This window comes from Paramisgurnus dabryanus, chromosome 7 (assembly GCF_030506205.2).
Source record: "Paramisgurnus dabryanus chromosome 7, PD_genome_1.1, whole genome shotgun sequence".
Classification (NCBI taxonomy): domain Eukaryota; kingdom Metazoa; phylum Chordata; class Actinopteri; order Cypriniformes; family Cobitidae; genus Paramisgurnus; species Paramisgurnus dabryanus.
Window position 1 is genome coordinate 48,154,191 of NC_133343.1, and position 19,796 is coordinate 48,173,986.

Sequence of the window (19,796 nt, forward strand, 5' to 3'; positions counted from 1 at the left end):
GAATTTAATTTTAACTTTCCTTAACCTCTATAGCAATGCTGGAACAATACAAAAGTGGGTTGAAAATCAATAAGTTACACTTGATTTTCCATATGCAAGAGAACTTTTCTTCTTTTAAGAACATGCATTATCAACATGAGAAATTAAGAATACCGCTACCATTTTACGTAGCAATTGTTAAAATTTATGTAAAATTGAAAGTAATAAACTGAATTGTCAACAAACATGTCATTTTTCTTTTGTTCAAACATGCTAATACCTTAACACGAACACATCGTTAAATATAACAACTCAGACCAGTCCAAAGCCAAACTTTGTGGATGAAACGGCTGCTCTCATAGCTTGGGTAAATCCAAGGAAGGTTTTGCATTTTAAAGGAAGTTTTAATGTTGTGAGGCAGGTTGAAGCGACTGGAAATGAGAGGTCAGGCGATACTTCAACGTACAGGTGTTGAGGGAGAACAGCCCAGCCTGTCCAGAACTTAACCAGCTCACAAAGTTCTGCAGGTGATCCTGCAACAGTTGGGTCAATATAATATTTTCAATTACATCACTTCTACATAGGTAATCATGAATTTAAAAAAACCCCACATCTAATTTTTACCTGTTTGAATATATTCACGTAAGAAGGCTGTAACATCACAGGATTGTTCCAAGTTGAAATGGGCTTCATCTTGGTCACTGTCAGGTTCTGGCCAGATAATTCTCCTAAGTATCATCTAATGCAAACCAGAGCATTAAATACAATTCTAAACACAGGTCAGCAAAAACTAAATATATTTCACCTTTAAACTTCATCCACTAATTGGCCCATCATTTTAATTTAATACAGAAGACTACATAATCGACAAGTCAATGCCAAAACGTACAATGATGTATGCACAGACAATGAGGCACACAATAAGCACCATCTCACTCAATGTGATAGCCACAACAGAAATATAACTGTGTGTTTGACAAACTGACTAAGAGAAACAATGATACTCTAACTAAAAAGAGTAATAAATGCAATATTCCTTTTAACTCACTTGTGTAATGTAGTTTAAGCCTTTCAAAGCACATTTTATTTACTGGAATAAAGTTGAAGTCATATAGGCCAGGTTTCACAGACAAAGCTTAGCTAAAGCCAGGACTAGGCATTTAAAGGGATAGTTGAAATGAAAGTTAATGAAAATTCTGTCATTTACTCACTCTCATGTTGTTACAAGCCAGCATGTCTTTGTTCAGATGAACACAAAGGAAGATATTTTGAGGAATGTTTTTAAACAAACCCCGTTTGTGGACCCCATTGACTTCCATCATAGGAAAAAAAGAATACTATGGAAGTAAATGGGGTCCATAAACGGTTTGGTTACAAACATTCCTCAAAATATGTTCCTTTGTGCTCATCAGAACATAGACATTTATGCTGGTTTGTAACAACATGAAAGTGAGCAAATGACAGAATTTTCGGGTAAACTATCCCTTTTAATAAAGATGAAATTGGCATAATTTAAGATCTGTCAGTGCAACTTATTTTCTGTTGAGACAGCTCAAACATGTGTTTTAGTCTAGGACTAGCCTTAAACCTTGTTTATGAAACCATGGAAGAATGATTTACCTCTGGTTCCAGCACTAGCGCAGAAGATCGAGGAAACAGTACTCCAATTAAATCGGGTCGTTCTTTAATCATTCTCAATACACCAGTCTCTTTGAGTCCTCTCCGCATCTGTGAAATCTGTTTTTCACGCCGACCAACAACCTAGAAACAAGTCATGTGTAATATGGCATATGTAATGCATGACAAATAAGATATAGCTTTCAACCTAAACACCTATTGTATCTTATGTAGTTGTTAAGGCTTTGCTGTAATTAAGAAGATTCTGTGAGGACTCTGCCATAATCTGGTTTGGTAATTATATCTAGTTGTGTATGGCAGGGTCCTGACAGTACAATGTTTTGTGTGGGAGAACGTGGTTTTGGTATTGTCATATCAGACCACGTTTTTCCCGTGTCTTGTGACTTTTCCCCGCTCCCTTGTATTCTCTTGTCATTGTGTGTTATTTTTCCCCGCTCCCTTGCATTTTCCAGTCTTTGTTTTTATGTCTTGTTTAGTCTAGTGTTCTGTTTTCATGCATATATATATTTATATATATATAAATATATTTATGGTTTTGTCTTGTTGGTATTGTGGTTGTCTTGTGTTTGTATGTGTTTTACAGGTTCACGTGTGCTTCCCTCACAGGTGTTCCTGTTCAGTGTGATTGCCTCCTCTCGTCTTCCTCACCTGTTGCTTGTTATCCTCTCGTCTGATCTGTGTATTTAATCCCTGTGTGTCTAGTGTGTCTTTGCAAGTCCGTTTGTCTTTATACTCGTCTGTCACAGTGTATGTTCTCGCCATTTCTAGCTACGCTAGTTCCTAGTCGTGTTTTGTGTCTGTTTCTTGTTGTGGAATTATCGCTCCTACCCCAGTCTGTGCTCTCTGCTACCCGGGAGTTTTTCTGTGGACTCTGATTACTCAACGGCTCTCAGAGACTGTTTCTCACTCACCAGTTATGGACCACTCTCCTTCTGCCTGCTAACTGCCTGCCTGTTTTATTGACTGCCTTTTGTGCTTACAGCAGCGCACACTCGCCGCGGCATTGCCGCTGTCCAGTAGGAGGGTCCTTCAGCACTGAAGCTGCACGGCTTCTCCCTTCAGCACCACTAACGCTCTCTCTCTCACTGCTCACCGCAGGATCTCATCTTCCCATCTGCCTCGAGTGCCTGTAGCCGGTTTTGTCTCCCTGTTCCTGGCCTTTTGTGGCTGGCCCCCACATATACTCTCTCCCACCGTTCGCTGTCTGGCCGGAGCCCGAACGTGTGTGGCTCTCCTCCCCGGTGCTTGTGTGTGCTCCCCGCCTCAGCCGTCTGCCCTGGTGTGGCTTTATGCCCAGACGCGCTATTGTCTGTTTACCCACGTTATTTGTTAATAAAACCTTCTGTTTACTGCATTGGGATCTCTTCTGTTTTCTTGTGCCTGACAGATTCTTCTATAATGGCAACAAATAACATACCCCATGGTGTAGAATGGTTTCTGCCAACCACCTTTTGTTGGTTTTTCTGACTGTTGGCAGATCCCAGCCGATGGCCAAGTTGTTGATGCTGTCCATTTCATTTTGATTTAATTGATTCTGACTTTCCAGCTATGATTGAAACAAAGTATGACTTAAAATGTATTTGGTGTTTTATGAATTTTAAAAAGGATAAACAATATACATACAAGAGATACAACTTCCATCACATCTGTATCAGGACAGTCCTTCAACTCCAGAATTGGAGTTTCATCCTTCTTGTTACTTAAAAGGGGGAAAAAGACGGGACTAATTCCAGAATACAGTGGACCTCCATTAATAAATGAATGTCCAATCATTCTTCCCACGACTCTGAATAGGTCACCATCCAAAAGTGCTCTAGATGTAGAAGGAACCTTGTGATCATCAACTCCATTGAAGAACAGTGTTTTACCACAACTATCTGAAAAATATTCAACAAATACAACACTTAACTGTTAATAAAACATCACATTCAGGGGAAAAGGTACTCCTACGAATGGATACCCATTTCAAAGATACTGGATATAATAAGATTGAGCACTCATTTATTACTATGAATAGGGACAATGCAACACACAATATGGTCACTGTGGTGACAGAAGTCCCTTTACAGTTAAAGGTGGCCTCTTATGGCCCTGTTTACAACATGTAAAATAGGTCTTTGGTGTCCCCAGAGTGTGTGAGAAGGTTTAGATCAAATTACCCCACAGATAATTTATTATAGCTGGTAAAACGTGCTACTTTTTTGGTGCAAGCAAAAATGCATTGTTATTGTATGTCATTTAAAATGAAAATGAGCTTGCTCACACACCCTTTCCAGCCACAGAAATCTCACATGAAGCAAGATCTCAGTAATGGTCAGTAGAGGTATTAAGCCCTATATACTTGAACCAGTTTAAAAAGTCAATTAAATATTCTCTTAAGAAAGCCAAAATTTCACTTTTACTACTTAAATGTTCAGGTTTGAGGGTTTGTTAACATTTTGAATTGACCAAGAGCACTGTAGTTGTACAATAACAAAAGTAATCCTCAAAAATACAACTTGCCTAATAATTCTGCACTCCCTTTATAAAGTTAGGAGGTGCTTGACAACCTGTGTATATTGGTTTTTGCATGTTTTAGAGATGTCTGTCTTCCCCATTCACCTAGATAGGACTTAGCCTTGCATGACTGTAATACCTGCCCGGAGGCTTTGCAAACATGACAACCTAGTGGTGTGACTAAAGGCTTTGCCTGTAATTCTATACAAATCGATTACTTCAATAATAGTTTCTTGTAACTTGTAGTAAGTTTAGTTCAATCAATAGTAAGTCTAAAACTCTAATTTTCAATGGATTTAAATACTCCATTTCACAATATTTTTAACTCAAACTGAAGTGAAAAAATAGTTTATTTAAAGTCTATTTAAAATGTTTAAGTATATTGACACATATTCTCCTTAACTCTATAGCTAGATCTTCTGCAGTAGTGTTGGAACTATTACTCACCAATGTTAAGCTCAAATCCATTGTGGAGTTTCTCCATTACCAATGTGAAAAAGTGCCGTGTTACTCCATCCCCTAATGCTGCATCTCCTGTTGTAAAACAGATTACATATGTAGTAATTCTCAAAGGCAGAAAATCAGTTAGTTTTAGCTGCAATACTGATCATTGTAACTATATAAACATACCTTTAAGTTTTACAGTAAATGGACTAGACCAATCAACATTTGGACGTTTATAGAAAGCTAACATATCTCGCTCACGATCCTCTTCACAGGAGTGCAGATCTAGTGTAACAACTAGGTCTGGTTTGTACTCTGCATTTTTTAGGATCTGTCTTCGAAACATCTGGGCAGCTGTTTCCAGGTCAGGCTCTGTCTTCCATTCTATGAAAATGTCAACAAAAAAATAATATAAGAGAGAAACTTCAAAACAATTTTAATTGTGTATCCCTGACAGATTAACTGTTTTTTATACTTTGTGATAAATATCTTTTGTACGATATAAAAACTAGTATACAGATGTGGCCTTTAAAAATGCGCGTCTCTGAGACCAGAATGCCGCGGAGACTTCCGAAATTCTGCGAGATCCCGCAAAAGGGGGGTTCGGTGGGGGACGCAGGAAATATAAAAACCTGTAGAGGGCAGGCGTGTTTCTTGTAGGCCATACTGACGACAATGTGTGTGCTCGACTTCATGCTGAGCGTATACTGTATGATATTGAAGTAACATGACACGGATTATCGATGTTTAGGCGATAGACTTTGATGTCATACAAATGCATGCTTTTTGGCAAACATTTTGTTGGCGAAGTTTTCTTTTGCCAGTCACATATTCTTCATAAAAATCCGACTCAAACGCGCATCATTTGTCTTATTTTTTCCGTGTACTTACAGTAGAAGAGATGTGATGTATGATAATCGAGTCTTATAACAAAATAATTCGCGAAGACCTTTGAAGAGACCGAGCGCATTTACTCAATATCATTAACTAGTTTATCTAATTTTACATTTAGTTCATTTTTGCATCTGAACGTTTTAATAGCTTTAACATGGTTGTGGTGAGCTTTTCTGCATTACTGAACAGTAGGCTACTTTTTATATTATTATGTTTCCCTTTACATGGTATGAAACACGATAAAAGTATGCATTGGTGTTTAATACATTTCACTGAGAATTTGTATAATATGTTATACTTTTGTACTAAGGAAATAAAATCATATTGTGAGTGTAAATATTCATAAATTCGAGGAGTTTCTGATGTGTTTGTCATCGGCAAAATGCGCAGTTTCTTTGTTGCTGATTAAAAACCGTTGGCTATGTGATTGTTTAAAATTGACATTTTTTCTACTTATTATTAATTAATTTTTTGCCTACATTTACTCAATTAATATCAATGTGAAAATATAAGTAAATCATACTTCAAGTTAGGCGTAAAACTTACACATTTTTGATGTCAAATATAAATAATAATAATTTGAAATATGCAATTATTACAGTTTTAAAAACTTAAATATATTACTCTGACCTTTTTAAATATATTGACTAAAATAATCTGTTAATGTAATACTTATATTATTAAGGTGTATACATCAAATATATATGTACATTTTACACAAAATATCTGTTCTATTTTTAGTAATTTGTTTTCCAACTAAAAAAATCGCATAACTGCATTAAGAGATTTTATTAAGTTACTTTAATCATTTATTTTAGAGATATTTACAAAGCCACTGAATCATTTTTAACAGTGTGTACATTATGACCTTACGGTAGACCATTATTAAATGCATATAAATAAAAATATGTAAAACTAAATAAAAAAGATATCATACACGGACTGTATGTAAGCATACGTTTTCTTGTTCGGTGCACGTGGGTTTAAATGCCGTTTTTCTAAAGAAGAATTTTAAAACTTTATTGGTGGTAGTTGAGAAGAATTCCTTTTTCCATTTCTAAATCATTTTGAGCGCAATATAAATATATCATATTGTTATTCTTATTATATAAGAATACGCAATTTTTACAACATTTTTAACATATAGAAAATACACGTTAAGCATGTTGTGTGTATTTCCTAATTACAAGCTTTTGATGAAATTGCACCAAAACTAAACGTGCATAAAAACATAAAAAAGTCATTTAAATAAGCGAAAAAATATTTTTTATGAGCTCAAAAATTTGAATATAATGTGCTATTGCTGAAAATTGCCCATCTCTAAAGGAGAATATTCATCTTTAAAGTTTAAGAAACAAAAAAGTACTGATAAGCATTCTCAAACATATATATTCAAACATATATATATCCATAATGATGTGATTTATTTTTAATAACATATTGTCGCTGTCGGGCAAAGATACTCTCTGGACACCAAGACCATGTCTATGGGTTCAAGAATAACAGAATATTGGCCATTTGAAACTCGAAAGTCATCACTTTATTTTGTCCCATTGTTTTCCATTTTGCGTGTGGTAAAACTCCTGTGCGCGTCGTTCAAATTCATTGAAATTTCGTTCACTTGTAGTTTAGCAAGTATGTATAATACAATTTCAATAATGTTTTTACACTGCACATCGTCTGAGGAAATCCGAAGTTGCGTCGAGGGGAACCAAGCTGACAGCCGCGACAGCAGAGATTGTCACGTACCTACAGAAGGGTATTGGAAAAAGCTTGCATCTGACCTGCAGCGATATCATTCTGGCTTGTTGGGATGTCAGCCAGCGAGAGTCCTCTGATTCTGACCTTGTTCTTTTACTCCTCAGAGTCTAAAACCAGGAGGGCATATTAAGTATTCATTGTATTTTCATTTTAACAGAGCAGCTATGGTTGCGCGTTTCACACACCTCTCCAAACCACGTTATTAACGGTATGCTTGTTCGACTTCGTGCGGCGCCGCAGGAGCCGACAGCCGGATGACGTCAGAGTACGGCGAGAATGATTCAAGAAATCATATTTCGCCTCGCTCTCGCGATACTGTGACGTCTTCTGGCTGTCGATTCTCGGGGCGCCGCATGAAGTCGAACAAGCCTATTGACAGCAGCAAAAGCTACGCATGCGCTTTTAACTTGTAAAACTCAAAGGTGTATGGGTAATGTAGTCTCTGCTCTCGGTGGGACGAATTAGGTAGCTTGCATTGTGAAGGGCGCTTTGAAAAGCGGCAGCGCAGCCAAATAATTAAATTAAGCCTCTGATTTAAACAGATGTGCAAATGAGCGTTCTTATACGCTAGAAGTACGTTCTGGGCGCAGGGAGAGGCGGTGGTACGCTCAAGAGCTATATTTGGAAGTGGCGGTACTGAGTACTGGCGCCTACCGGCCCACATTAAAGCACTGGCGGTAGCAAAGGTAGACGGCCCTTTGAAAAGCAAAAGAAAGCTGATAAAAATGAGAAACCTACACTGAAATAAATTGGAGTAGGATTTAGGCTACTTAACAAAATCTAAACATTTTTCACTCAGAAAATGCTAGTAAATATAAACAAAATTATCAGCAGCTTTAACTTTATTACTTTTTTAATTTTAATTCACTCTTTGTTTCAGTGATGTTTATAAATATACTATATTTTTGCATTTTGATTACAAACTGTTCTACACTGAAAAGAAACTAATGTAATCTTCCTGATTTAATCACGTAAAACACGAGTCTAAACACAAGCACCACTTTTCTGAATGATGATAATCACAAACATCCCAGAGTTTGTAAACCAATTGTTTGTAAAACATATTTAATGCTAACTTTACTTAAAAATTCAGAAAATATTTTTTACAGTGTATAAATAAAAAGACATGAAGGAAGTTAATTCCAAAATGTAATTAATTGTACATGGTTTAGCTGCTTGTTTTAGCAGCTACCAGTGACAGAGAGTCAAGAAATTAAAAACCACCCACCCCTAGGTCTGCCAATTCTTTGCCAACCCCCAATGCTAATCGATCACCTCATCAAAGAAAACCGGTTTATCCAGTTTTCACCAGCGTGTTGGGTTTTAATATCAACCCTTGCAGTTTCTTTGTTAAAATGTAATTTAAGCAAATAGGCCTAATACATACGCTGTATGTTATTTTAAATGAATGTTTATAACTTATAAAATTAAGTGGATATCAGGTAACTTAATTTGACATATGTTGATATAACCTAGGCTCTTAAGTCCCACGCAATCACCATGAGACAGACGCATTTCTGTCAGTTCACACGCTCACACACCAAACCTTGTAAGCTATTTATCACGCTGAGAAGTAAAATAGAACTTTTCCTGCTATACAAATTAATAAAGGAGGTGCTGGTAGAGCATTTCTGTCGAGTTTAGCAGTACATTTTTTAGGTGTGGTCAACTTTACGCAGCGCCACAAGAACCGACAAGCAGATGACATCAGAGTACCGCGAGAAATAAAGCGGAGGAGGTTGGTTTTAAATCGCTCTCGCGGTACTCTGATGTCATCCACTCATGTTTGAGTCTGTATCAGATGAAAATACAGATTTTGAGGAACAACTTATTGTTTGGAGATTGTCAATGGACGTTTCTGAGTGGTATGTTTGTTTTTTCAGTGTAGACCTGCAAAACGCCAAATGCATAAAAATTAATTAATATGGTAATGTCTTAGCATGATATGTTTTCTAAAATGTTTAAAAATGAACAAATCAGTTGTGCGAAACTACACAGAATTTTTTTTAATGAAACATATTCAATGGTTACAGTGCCTCATGGTGGGGTTGAACCCCTGGTTCAGTTTACCCCATCTGGTTTACTTTGCCCCACAGCCACCGTTCTGGGAAACTGCATAGCTTAGTAATTCAGGCTAATCTTTAGCTAAATCATTCACATGGTTTTATACATAGCCTATCACAAATATTTATGGTATCAATATTTAGACTTGGATAAATCTACTTTAACATAACAGCCTTTATACCCGGTATGTATAAATTTTACTTTGATAGGATAAAAACTGTTTTTTTGTTAAAAAAATCATACTTTAATCATAACTCTTTAATTTGTCCTTCTCTTTAACATATAAATTATGGTTGCTACCTGTATTTGTGGTCACACGGCTACAAATCTGTATGGTTGCCTAGATAAAGGGGTTGGGTCAACTTACCCACTGGCTCACTTTGCCCCACTCTCCCCTACTTGGTATTGAGAAACGGGCATTGTTTATCGAAGCCGGAGCGCGAGATACAAACTACAGAGCGAGTGCGCGGGTGCACAATGGTGAAAGAGCAACACACGATGTAAATAATTATACCAGTGCTCGCAGTACAGACGCTTTATATTTTAGCGTACTGCGTACCTTCACTTTCTTTTGCGTGCCACCACTTCTCATGTTGCTGGTACTTTGCCTTAAAGAGTCAAAGGGCGTTTCTATGTGGCGCTGCGCAGACAGTTCGGCAACGAAGACATCAAAGTACCGCGAGAGCAAGTCGAAATGTTACAAATGGTCCGACTTTACCTTTGCTCTCGCGGTACTCTGATGTCATACGCCGACCAGTCAGCGCCGCACCATTTAAAGTCGAACACACAAAGCGTCAAGGCAGGGCCGCTGAAAGTCATTTTGAACAGGGGGTGCTGTGAATTTTTTAACCAAAAAACCTATGAGCCTATAGACCTATTTAAAATACATTTTAAAAATAAATACATTGAGATTTACTACTTTATTGTCATATACACTTCAGGGCACACAGCCAGGGTCTGAAACACACAGATATCATCAGTTCTCAGATGAATATGCGCTATTAATCAGAAGCAAAAATACTTATCCCAGGGGGAATTACTTTCGTTACAATTTACATACAACATATAATAACAACATATAATATTAATTAAACTTCACAATTTTCAATGTCCATGCGGACGAACATATTTTACTTTCGTTTTTAAGTTAGAATCACACGACAGATGTAAAATATTCTCACATTAACATACCTAGTATATTTTTATATAGATCTTTTTTTTACTAAATAGTACTATTACTGTCTTTTTTAAACTTATAAATAATTCATAATTTGAACAAAAATAATGATGGGTTTAGTTCTGATATTGTATACTTTTATAAAGAAATACATGGTGTATAATTACATTTTTAGAATAGGCTTTATATAAGGTTTGTACTGTAAAAATACTCTATTTGTTACAAACAAAAGATAAAGAATTTACAAACGTGTGGAGAGCCATTTCAGCACTTGGACAGCGGAATGTTTTTTTCTACAGGTGCAGAGTCATTATATACAATAAATCCGTTGGGTAGCATTTAAAAAAAAAACATTTAAAAGTAGATGCATTTGTTTAAAGCAAAGCATTTATTTACTTAGCTACAGATGAAGCAGCTATTTAAGCCTTCTAACGTCTCATAATTGGTCATCATTTATGTCTAAGAGACTCAATAATAATCTGTTACATTTTAATCCTTTAATTTTTCATATTAAAAAGCGTTTTTGTGCTGCTGCGCATCCATGTATGTAATAAACAAACCCGCGTTGTCATTCCGTTAATACGCATATTATCAATGCGCTCTTTACTCGCGCAGAAAAAACTCGCGTCGCGCATTGCGCCGGTTGTATAATAGAAATTCCAAAGTCTCTCATGAGCTAGGGGACGAATGTCCAGGGAGTTCAGTATTTCTGTGTGGGCATGCATCAGGGAAAGGTGTGTGAGTCTTTTCCAACCCAGTCTCCTGAGGTTGCGTATAAATAGCACGAAGTGTAAAACTCGTGCAATACATACGCCAAATTCCACTTTGGCGTGCATATGATACGCAAGTCCTCCCCATTCACTTAAACGGGGCATCTTTTTTTGTCGTTTTATTTATTGGTTTCTCAATTTAAGACGCAAGACAAAGAAAGTGCGCTCGGATGAGGCCACGGATAGGCACAGACAGTAATGAAATTAAAATCCAAAATACACGTAATAACCTACGTGTGTCAAAAATAATTTCCTAAAATATTCATAAGTAATATATCAATTGTGCAAAATATTTTTACTTAAAAAAAATATATTTCTCGCTTTTCCGCGACCATGCGTCAAGGTCTGGCGGAAAAGGATACTTGCCCGGATCCCACGCACGCATCTGCAGTTATATACATTTTACAAAACCGGTATTCATTAGATTTTAAGAACTTTTTTGCCACTTTTAAAACTGTAAAACTAAATAAAAAAGAAATCATATGCCGATTGAGCATGTAAGCATATGTTTTCTTGTTCGCTCCACGCAACACGGGTTTAAACGCCGTTTTTTTTCTAAAGAATAATGTTTAAACTTTATTGGTGGTGGTTGAGAATAATTTATATTGCAGAATAATGTATATTGCATTTTAGCGCAATATAAATGTATCATTGTTATTCTTAATATAAAATAATACTAATATATTTTTTACAACATTTTTAACTTTAAAACATAAAGATGCTTTGTACAATAGCTTTGCTTCTGACAACAATTTTCTGTAATAAATCGGTAAATCAATCACAAATTGTGTTGAAAGTGGCGAATAAAATGCTTGTCAATTCAAACAAAGGTGTATAAAACAGCTTTAATTAACAATAACTAAACTGTGCTCTTTTGCATACCTCTACTTTTCTCACGTCTTTCTTTATACCACCTTTATCTTTTTAAAATCTTGCCACTTTTAGAAATAATTTGTTTGCATTTTTTGTATACTGCACACTTTATTTGCATCAACTATACCCATAATAACATTTTCTACGTTTTTCTTTCAATAAAAATAAATATATTTATTATTGTCTTAACTTAAAACTTTGTTTTTTAATTTATAAATTAGATTTTATATAAATAAGTTTTAAAAGTGTTGACTGCGAACGTCTGAGATAAGATATCTGGAAGGACCTATAATATACGCCTATAATATATGTACATTTTAAATTAAAATGTCTGTTCTATTTCTAGCCATTTATTTTGTTTTGACCAACTAAAAAATACATAAGTGACATTAAGAGATTTTATAAAGTTACTTTAATCCATTATTTTAGTAATATATTTACAAAGCCACTGAATATTTTTACTGTTATGAATAACGGCTGAAAGGATAAAAAAAAATCATAACACTGACTGCCTATATGCGCAAGAAAGGTATTATTAAAGTTTTAAATATGTAAAACTAAATAAAGATATCATATGCCCACTGTACAGTATGTAGGCCCATGTTTTCTTGTTCGCTCTGCGTGGGTTTAAACGCCGTTTTTAAAGGGGTCATCGGATGAAAATTGCACTTTTTTTAGCTTTTTATGCATGTAGTTGTGTCCTTGCCATGTCTGCCAACTCCGTAAAGCTGAAAATAAAACACGCAGACAGTGTTTTATATGCTTTCCGAGTCTGAAAATGTGCCATTCAGCAAGCTGTTTCAAAATCGTGTTGGTACCTACGTAGGCAACTACCTATTTGAATAAAACCACCCCGAGCCATATTTGGAGTCCCTCATATGAGTGCAGACCGCGCCCCCGCCTTACGTTTTGCAGGTGGCATAGCCAAGCTAATGAAGGTACAGTTAGTGTTTGCAACAAACAATGAAGAGATCGTGGCGTGCGACGTGCTCCGTGTTTGGATGCAGTGGCTCAAATGCGTCGCTTCATCGACTACCATCCTCAGATGACGTTAAGTCAAAATGGGTCGAGTTTATATACAAAGGAAATATTCCTGAAACATTGGGGAAAAATGTGCTTGTGTGTGCCAAACACTTCACGCCGGACTGCTTCATCAACCTGGGCCAATTTGAAGCTGGACTCGCAGCAAGGCTATATTTAAAAGTCGGAGCTGTGCCATCAATTCATCTAGAAAATGTAAGTTGTTCTTTTTGTTACATGTTTCTTTTGGTTAAACTAACAAATGCCGATATCTGAGGTAGCAGCGTTTAGTCTTTATTGACGAGAGAATGTTTTCACTACATGTGCTTTATTGATTATTTGGATAAAGTGTTTGGCAGTTGCTACTATAAACAGTATTAATTGACATAACAGTATAATACCAAAGACCGGCGTATGAGGGTTAGGGCAAAAAAATCTCCTCCGATTGTCATGCATATCTCATCAGTAAAGCCGGTTCGGTGTTTAGAAGTAAATCGCAATCACATGCTTTCAGATGGAGCGGCATTTAATACACCGAGCCGTAGTTTACAGAGGATTTAGGCAAAGTCGCATAGATTATCGGAGTCGATTTTCCTCGATTATGAAAGCGATTTTGCCTATATTCTCTGTGAAACATGGTTCTGTGTAGTAATTGCAGCTCCATCTGAAACCAGGTGATGCCGATTTAATACTAACCACCGAATCCGGCTTTACTGATCAAACACGCATAAGAATCGCAGGTGACTTTTTGCACAGCCCTAGATAATAACATATGATTGTGAAGGGAGCAAACTCACTAAACGTTACGTGCAAACATGTTTTATGTGCTCTTATCTGTTATTTGCAAACAGTTACTTGTAGTTTGTCTCTATGTATGTGTTTCTGTTAATATGTGCATTAGTATGATATTACAGTGCTGGATGTAAGCAGTGTTATGGCTGTTATATTCTTGGGAATTATACAACTACATTTTAAATTTTGAATTGGGTAGCTTTTCTGGGTAAAACATATATAAGAACGCATTGAGTGAGTTGTCCTTTGCAATACTTTATTAAAAAACAATACATATATGTATTACTAATTGTAATTACTTCTCATGTGAAGGCGTGCACATGTGAAGAATTGGCCAAGGTGCGTCATGTGGCCTGCCAGACAGACACACCACCTGTTAGAACAGTTAGCACTCAGCTGTCAATAACAACTCTACGACCTCACTACCAGAGCAAAGGTTTGGTGACCCAGTTACGTTTTATTCCTGTTCATGTGAATTTTCTAAATTGTAAGTGGTATTAAAGGGATAGTTCACCCAGAAATGAAAATTCTGTCATCATTTTCTCACTCTCATGTTGTTACAGACCTGTATAAATGTATTTGTTCTGTGAACATGCTTAAAGATATTTTGAGGAATGTTTGTAAAAAAAAGCAATCATGAGCCCCATTCACTTCCATAGTATAAAAAAATACTATGGAAGTGAATGGGGCTCATGTTTTGGTTACAAACATTTCTCAAAATATCTTTATACAGGTCTGTAACAACATGACAGTGAGAAAATTATGACAGAATTTTCATTTTTGGGTGAATTATCACTTATATTTTTGTCACATTATTTATTTGTATTTAAATGTCTAGTATTATTTTACTTTAGGCATACAGACACAGTTCTGCCCTGACGTTGGTGTTCACACTGCATATCCGCTGATGTCCTCAACACCAATAAAGAGGGTTAGTAAGAGACCTCGCTTGGAGCTGGAGGAGGAGCAGCAGCAGCAGGACCCTTTGGAAGGCATATCATGTAGTACCATTGAAGAACCACTGGATTCTACATATGATCCTGCAGACTCTATTTCAACTTTGACAGAGCCTGCGGATGTGACGTGAGTGTATTGTATTTGGTAAAAACAATTTGTGAACAACAATTTAGGATGTTGTAGTGTGGAAGTTGGCTGCTATTCTAATAATTCTTTATTATCTAAATAGATTGGAATCTTCCAAGCCGGCGCATAAGACAGCAACATACATTGTGTATGAAAACTGTCTGCTGGAGCTCTTTGAGAAGTGCCCTATATGTCAGCGGGTTTCAGATGTGCAGACAAGAAGGGTTGGCACATTCCTCTCTGTGTTACAGCAGTGCCCACACTGTGAGTTTTCTAGGAAATGGAATAGCCAGCCAGTTATTGGAAGCACTCCTGTAGGTAATCTCCAGCTGTCTGTTGCAGTATATGCCACTGGTGCATCTTTCTTCAAACTTGAAAAGGTGTGTGATAATGATATTCCTGTATAGCAAATAATATACTTTGATTTTTAACATGACGAACTACATGTATGGATGAAAATGAACGTACTGAGTCTGAAGACAAAATAAATAAAAGACTCCTTTCTTTCTGAATCAGATCTTCCGGGCAATGCAACTGAAAATGCCCCACTATGACACTTTCCGAAGACATGCCAGGATGTACATTGAGCCTGCAATTGTACATAGCTGGAAGACAGCACAGGATGGCATGTTGCAGCAGCTCAGTCAACAGCAGAACATTGTCCTAGGAGGTGACATGAGGGCTGACTCACCAGGTAACCCTGACCACATGTCTTATAATAGAGATTGCTATGAAGGCAAGACATCATAAAATGACACATGGATTGTAAAACCAATTAAAGTATGTTTATCTTTAAAGGACATTCTGCAAAGTTTGGCAGTTACACGGTGATGGACCTAAGGACTAGCACTATTATTGATTTGCAACTTGTTCAGGTGAGTGTAATAACATAGACTGTTTAAAACTAATGTAGTAATGTAAATTAATGGAAAATTCTCATCCTGTTTAAAAGGATAGTTCACCCAAAAATTAAAAATGTCATCATTTACTCACTCTCATGTTCTTACAAACCTGTATAAATGTATTTGTTCTGATGAACACACATGAATATATTTTGACTAGTGTTTGTAACCAAACCGTTTGTGTACCCCATTTAGTTCCGTAGTATTCTTTTTTCCTACAATAGAAGTGAATGGGGTGGACGAACAGATTAATGCGGGTTTGTAACAACATGAGAGTAAGGACATTATGACAGAACTTTCATTTTTGGGTGAACTCTTCCTTTACCAGCCGCATAATATACACAGATCAGTCATAACATTACGACCACCTGTGTAATATTGTGTAGGTCCCTGTTTTGCCACCAAAACTGCCCTGACCAGTCAAGGCATAGACACCACTAGACCTTTCTAACACAGAATTCACTTTTTCAGCATTTTCAGTTAGATTAGCTCATCTTTTGGATTGGACAACACGGTCCAGCCATCGCTCCCCACTTGCATCAGTGACCCTTTGCCGCCCATGACCCTGTTACTGGTACATCAGTCAGTACCTATCAAACGTGGTCCAATGAAGGAAAAGTGGTGAACCGGCGACAGGGTCATGGGCAGCCAAGGGTCATGGATGCGCGTTAGGAGTGAAGGCTGGCCCATGTTGTCCATTCCGACAGATGAGGTACTGTTGCTGAAATAGCTTGAAAAGTGAATGCTGATTGTTATAGAAAGGTAAAGTGGAGTCCATGCCTTGAGGAGTCAGGGCTGTTTTGGTGGAAACAGGAACCTACACAATACTAAGCAGGTGGTCATAATGTTATGGCTGATTGGTGTATATAGGCAAGCAATGACAAATAACAAGACAGGTCAACCATGCTCATGTATACTTTCTTTTGTCCTTAGAGTAATGAAGTCAGAGGAAGCAATAACATGGAGAAAGAAGGTCTGAAGAGGAGCCTTGACATGTTAAGGGCACATGCGGTCACATTTGACAGCATAGTAACAGACCGGCATCCTCAAGTCCAAAAATTCCTGCGAGAGGCGAACATTACACACTATTATGATGTATGGCACATAGAAAAAGGTATGGGATGTATGTGCTTCATGAAGTTCATAGGATCATTGACTGGTTATTTCTAAATAAACATCCCTCATTGTATGGACTACTCTAGCAAAGACTGTTATTTTTATTTATTTTGCCATTCAATACATACTATATCTATGTGTATGTCTGAAGCACTTCTTGTTGTTATTTTTAGGACTGTCCAAGAAAATTCTGAAGATTTCTCAGAGCAAAGACTGTGAGAAACTTCAGAAATGGGTGCCTAGTATAAAAAACCACATATACTGGACAGCAGCCTCTTCTTCCTCAGGCCAAGAGAGAGTTGCCAAATGGACTTCAATTCTGAACCACATACAAGACATACACACACATGAAGATCCAGTTTTTCCAAAGTGTTTGCATCCACAACGCACTTCAAAGGACAAGACGAAGTGGCTGAAAGCAGGTTTGCTTACCCTTTTTGCACTTTCAGTGTAAAGCATGTGTGTACGTATTTGTCACAAGCATCTATTTTTCTTGTAGTTATTTTTAACGTGTTTTTAGAACTTTAAATTTATAGTTGAGTTTCTCATTTCCTCACCAGGAACACCTGCCTTTTGTAGACTGGAGAAGGTCCTGACCAACAAGAGGATTCTGAAAGACATTGCAAAGCTGAGCCCTCACCATCAGACCTCATCTTTGGAGGCGTTTCATAGCGTTATTCTGCGTTTTGCGCCAAAAAATGTTGTCTTTCCTTTTCTTGGGATGTTATGCAGGTAACTTGATTGTAAAGGAATATATTCACACTAGGGCTGTGCAAAAAATCGCCTGCGATTCTCATGCGTGTTTCATCAGTAAAGCCGGTTTGGTGATTAGTATTAAATCCCCATCATGACGGCGATTTAATGCTAATCACCGAACCGGCTTTACTGATGAAACATGCATGAGAATCGCAGGCGATTGTTTTGCACAGCCCTAATACACACGCATACACACTAGGGATGCACGATTAATGGCATGCTATTGTCACACGCATCTTGTCAGTAAAGGTGGTTCCTTTATTAGTAGTAAATCGCTGTCACCTGCTTTCACATGGAGCAGCATTTACTAAAAAAAGAGTAGCTGTGAAATATCGCATTCATAGTCGTGGACGAATCTATACGATTCTGAATGCAATATTGCCTTAGCTTTTCAGTGAACTACAGCTCTGTGTAGTTAATGCTGCTCCATCTGAAAGCAGGTGACATATGTATAAAATGCTGCACTTTAATCAAGGATACTAATCAAGGTACCTGCTTTCCTGATGATATGCGCATGACAATCGCATGTGACTTATCGTGCAGCCCTGACACACACAGACACACGTAACCTAATGTAAGTTACATTTTGTTCCTTTACAGACTCTACCTGGCAGCACTGCATTTTAATGAAAACACTGGGCGTCCTCAAGCAACAACAGCAGCAGGTGAACCAGTATTCCAAGTTAATTGTCCTAAATACAAAAAAGGACTATTTTCTGCAAAGCCAGTGAAAGAGGAACCAACCTTTCGTGAGTTTCAACATGTTTTATTTAAAATACAAATTTAAAATTTTAAGATAACCAAACATTTTTTTTTTATACTTTAAATAACAAAGTGAAGTGTGCATCATTGCTATACAGTTACTATAAAATAAAAGGTAATTACAATATTTTTTAAAGATTACTTGGACAGCCTGTTGGACCTTATATTTGAAGAGGTAGTTGTGGACCCGGCCCCGTATGTGGATGAGGTGCTGAAGATCTCGATTCCTGAGGACCTCACAGCCCAGTTTGACAAACCAGACAAGCTGGAACTAATAGCCAGCTATGTCTCGAGGTTTAATCGAGGGCAGGTCTGAACCCCACATACCTTGTCTGGCCATCAGGGAACTCTGTCCTTATTCTTGAGACCACACATGAGGGTAGCACCACCCTGATCCTCCGTCCCAGAAATCCCCAACACCAGCTGACGAAGCTTCGGTACGCCAAGAACCTGTACCGACTCAAACACAGCAACAAATGTCTTTACCAAAAAATTTTGTACAATAAAACTTTTTACAACAACAGTTTTGTGTGCTTTTAGTACTTTGCATTTTGAATTAAATGACTGTTTTTGTAACATAAAAGTTTAAGATTTATCATTTATATTAAAAACTAAGGAAACCAGTGCAGTATATAAAACTTACGCCTCTATGCCTCTTAGACCTAAATGCCCGTAGTCTGCCCTATAGATGTTAAATGCATTCTGTAGTGAGAATACATTTAAACACACTGGTTCCAGGCCAGGGTGAGAAACCATACATTCAGGTTGAGTTTGCAGCTGTTGTAATCGTCTTACGACCTTGACAACGAGAAACGGTAAGTGACGTGGTATTAATAAAGATGATTGCGTGACAGCAAATCAATTAATTAAAATGACACTACCTGTGGTATCTCCCTGCAGCATATATTCTCGGCCTCTGTAGGCATTTTAGTACAATTGCCACATAGACACCTTTAACAGAAGGAACAACTAACGTTAACTGAACATGCTGATGCAATTCAATAAAAAAACGGACGGTAGTGAAGAGGCATTAGAACAAACAAGGCTATTCTTTAACCCCTCCTATACCCGTTATTAATGTCCTGACATAACGTAACAACAAAAATTCACAATTCAACAGTGCGCCGTAACGTTCGTTTTATTTATAAGTCTACGCTAATAACCAGTTTGTATGACCATTAGCTGCATTCTCGACATATCGTTCATGCACATACACTTCACGTCATGTTCAAGTAACCGGCAGTACTTCGTGCACAGTAACGTTGGTAT

The 19,796-nt window shown here is 37.2% G+C and overlaps 2 protein-coding genes across 2 annotated transcripts in view; one reads left to right on the plus strand and one right to left on the minus strand.

Moving 5' to 3' along the window:
• Positions 1–291: 291 nt before the first annotated feature.
• The window catches only part of LOC135735394 (uncharacterized), a 32,885-nt gene continuing 13,380 nt past the window's right edge, over positions 292–19,796 (minus strand). Inside the window, exons 6-12 of the mRNA XM_065253850.2 lie at positions 4,744–4,941; positions 4,561–4,647; positions 3,241–3,494; positions 3,035–3,163; positions 1,600–1,740; positions 604–718; positions 292–512 (exon numbers count right to left, since the gene is read on the minus strand). Of these exons, the coding sequence (XP_065109922.1) occupies positions 292–512; positions 604–718; positions 1,600–1,740; positions 3,035–3,163; positions 3,241–3,494; positions 4,561–4,647; positions 4,744–4,941 (1,145 nt within the window). The remainder of the gene's footprint in view (positions 513–603; positions 719–1,599; positions 1,741–3,034; positions 3,164–3,240; positions 3,495–4,560; positions 4,648–4,743; positions 4,942–19,796) is intronic.
• Positions 12,754–19,012, plus strand: LOC135735406 (uncharacterized). Its single transcript, XM_065253855.2, has 11 exons — positions 12,754–13,332; positions 14,221–14,344; positions 14,763–14,991; positions 15,095–15,371; positions 15,508–15,685; positions 15,790–15,866; positions 16,827–17,007; positions 17,183–17,431; positions 17,570–17,741; positions 18,366–18,514; positions 18,665–19,012. Exons 1-11 carry the CDS (start codon positions 13,060–13,062, stop codon positions 18,841–18,843), a joined length of 2,088 nt encoding a protein of 695 aa, XP_065109927.1. The 5' UTR covers positions 12,754–13,059; the 3' UTR covers positions 18,844–19,012.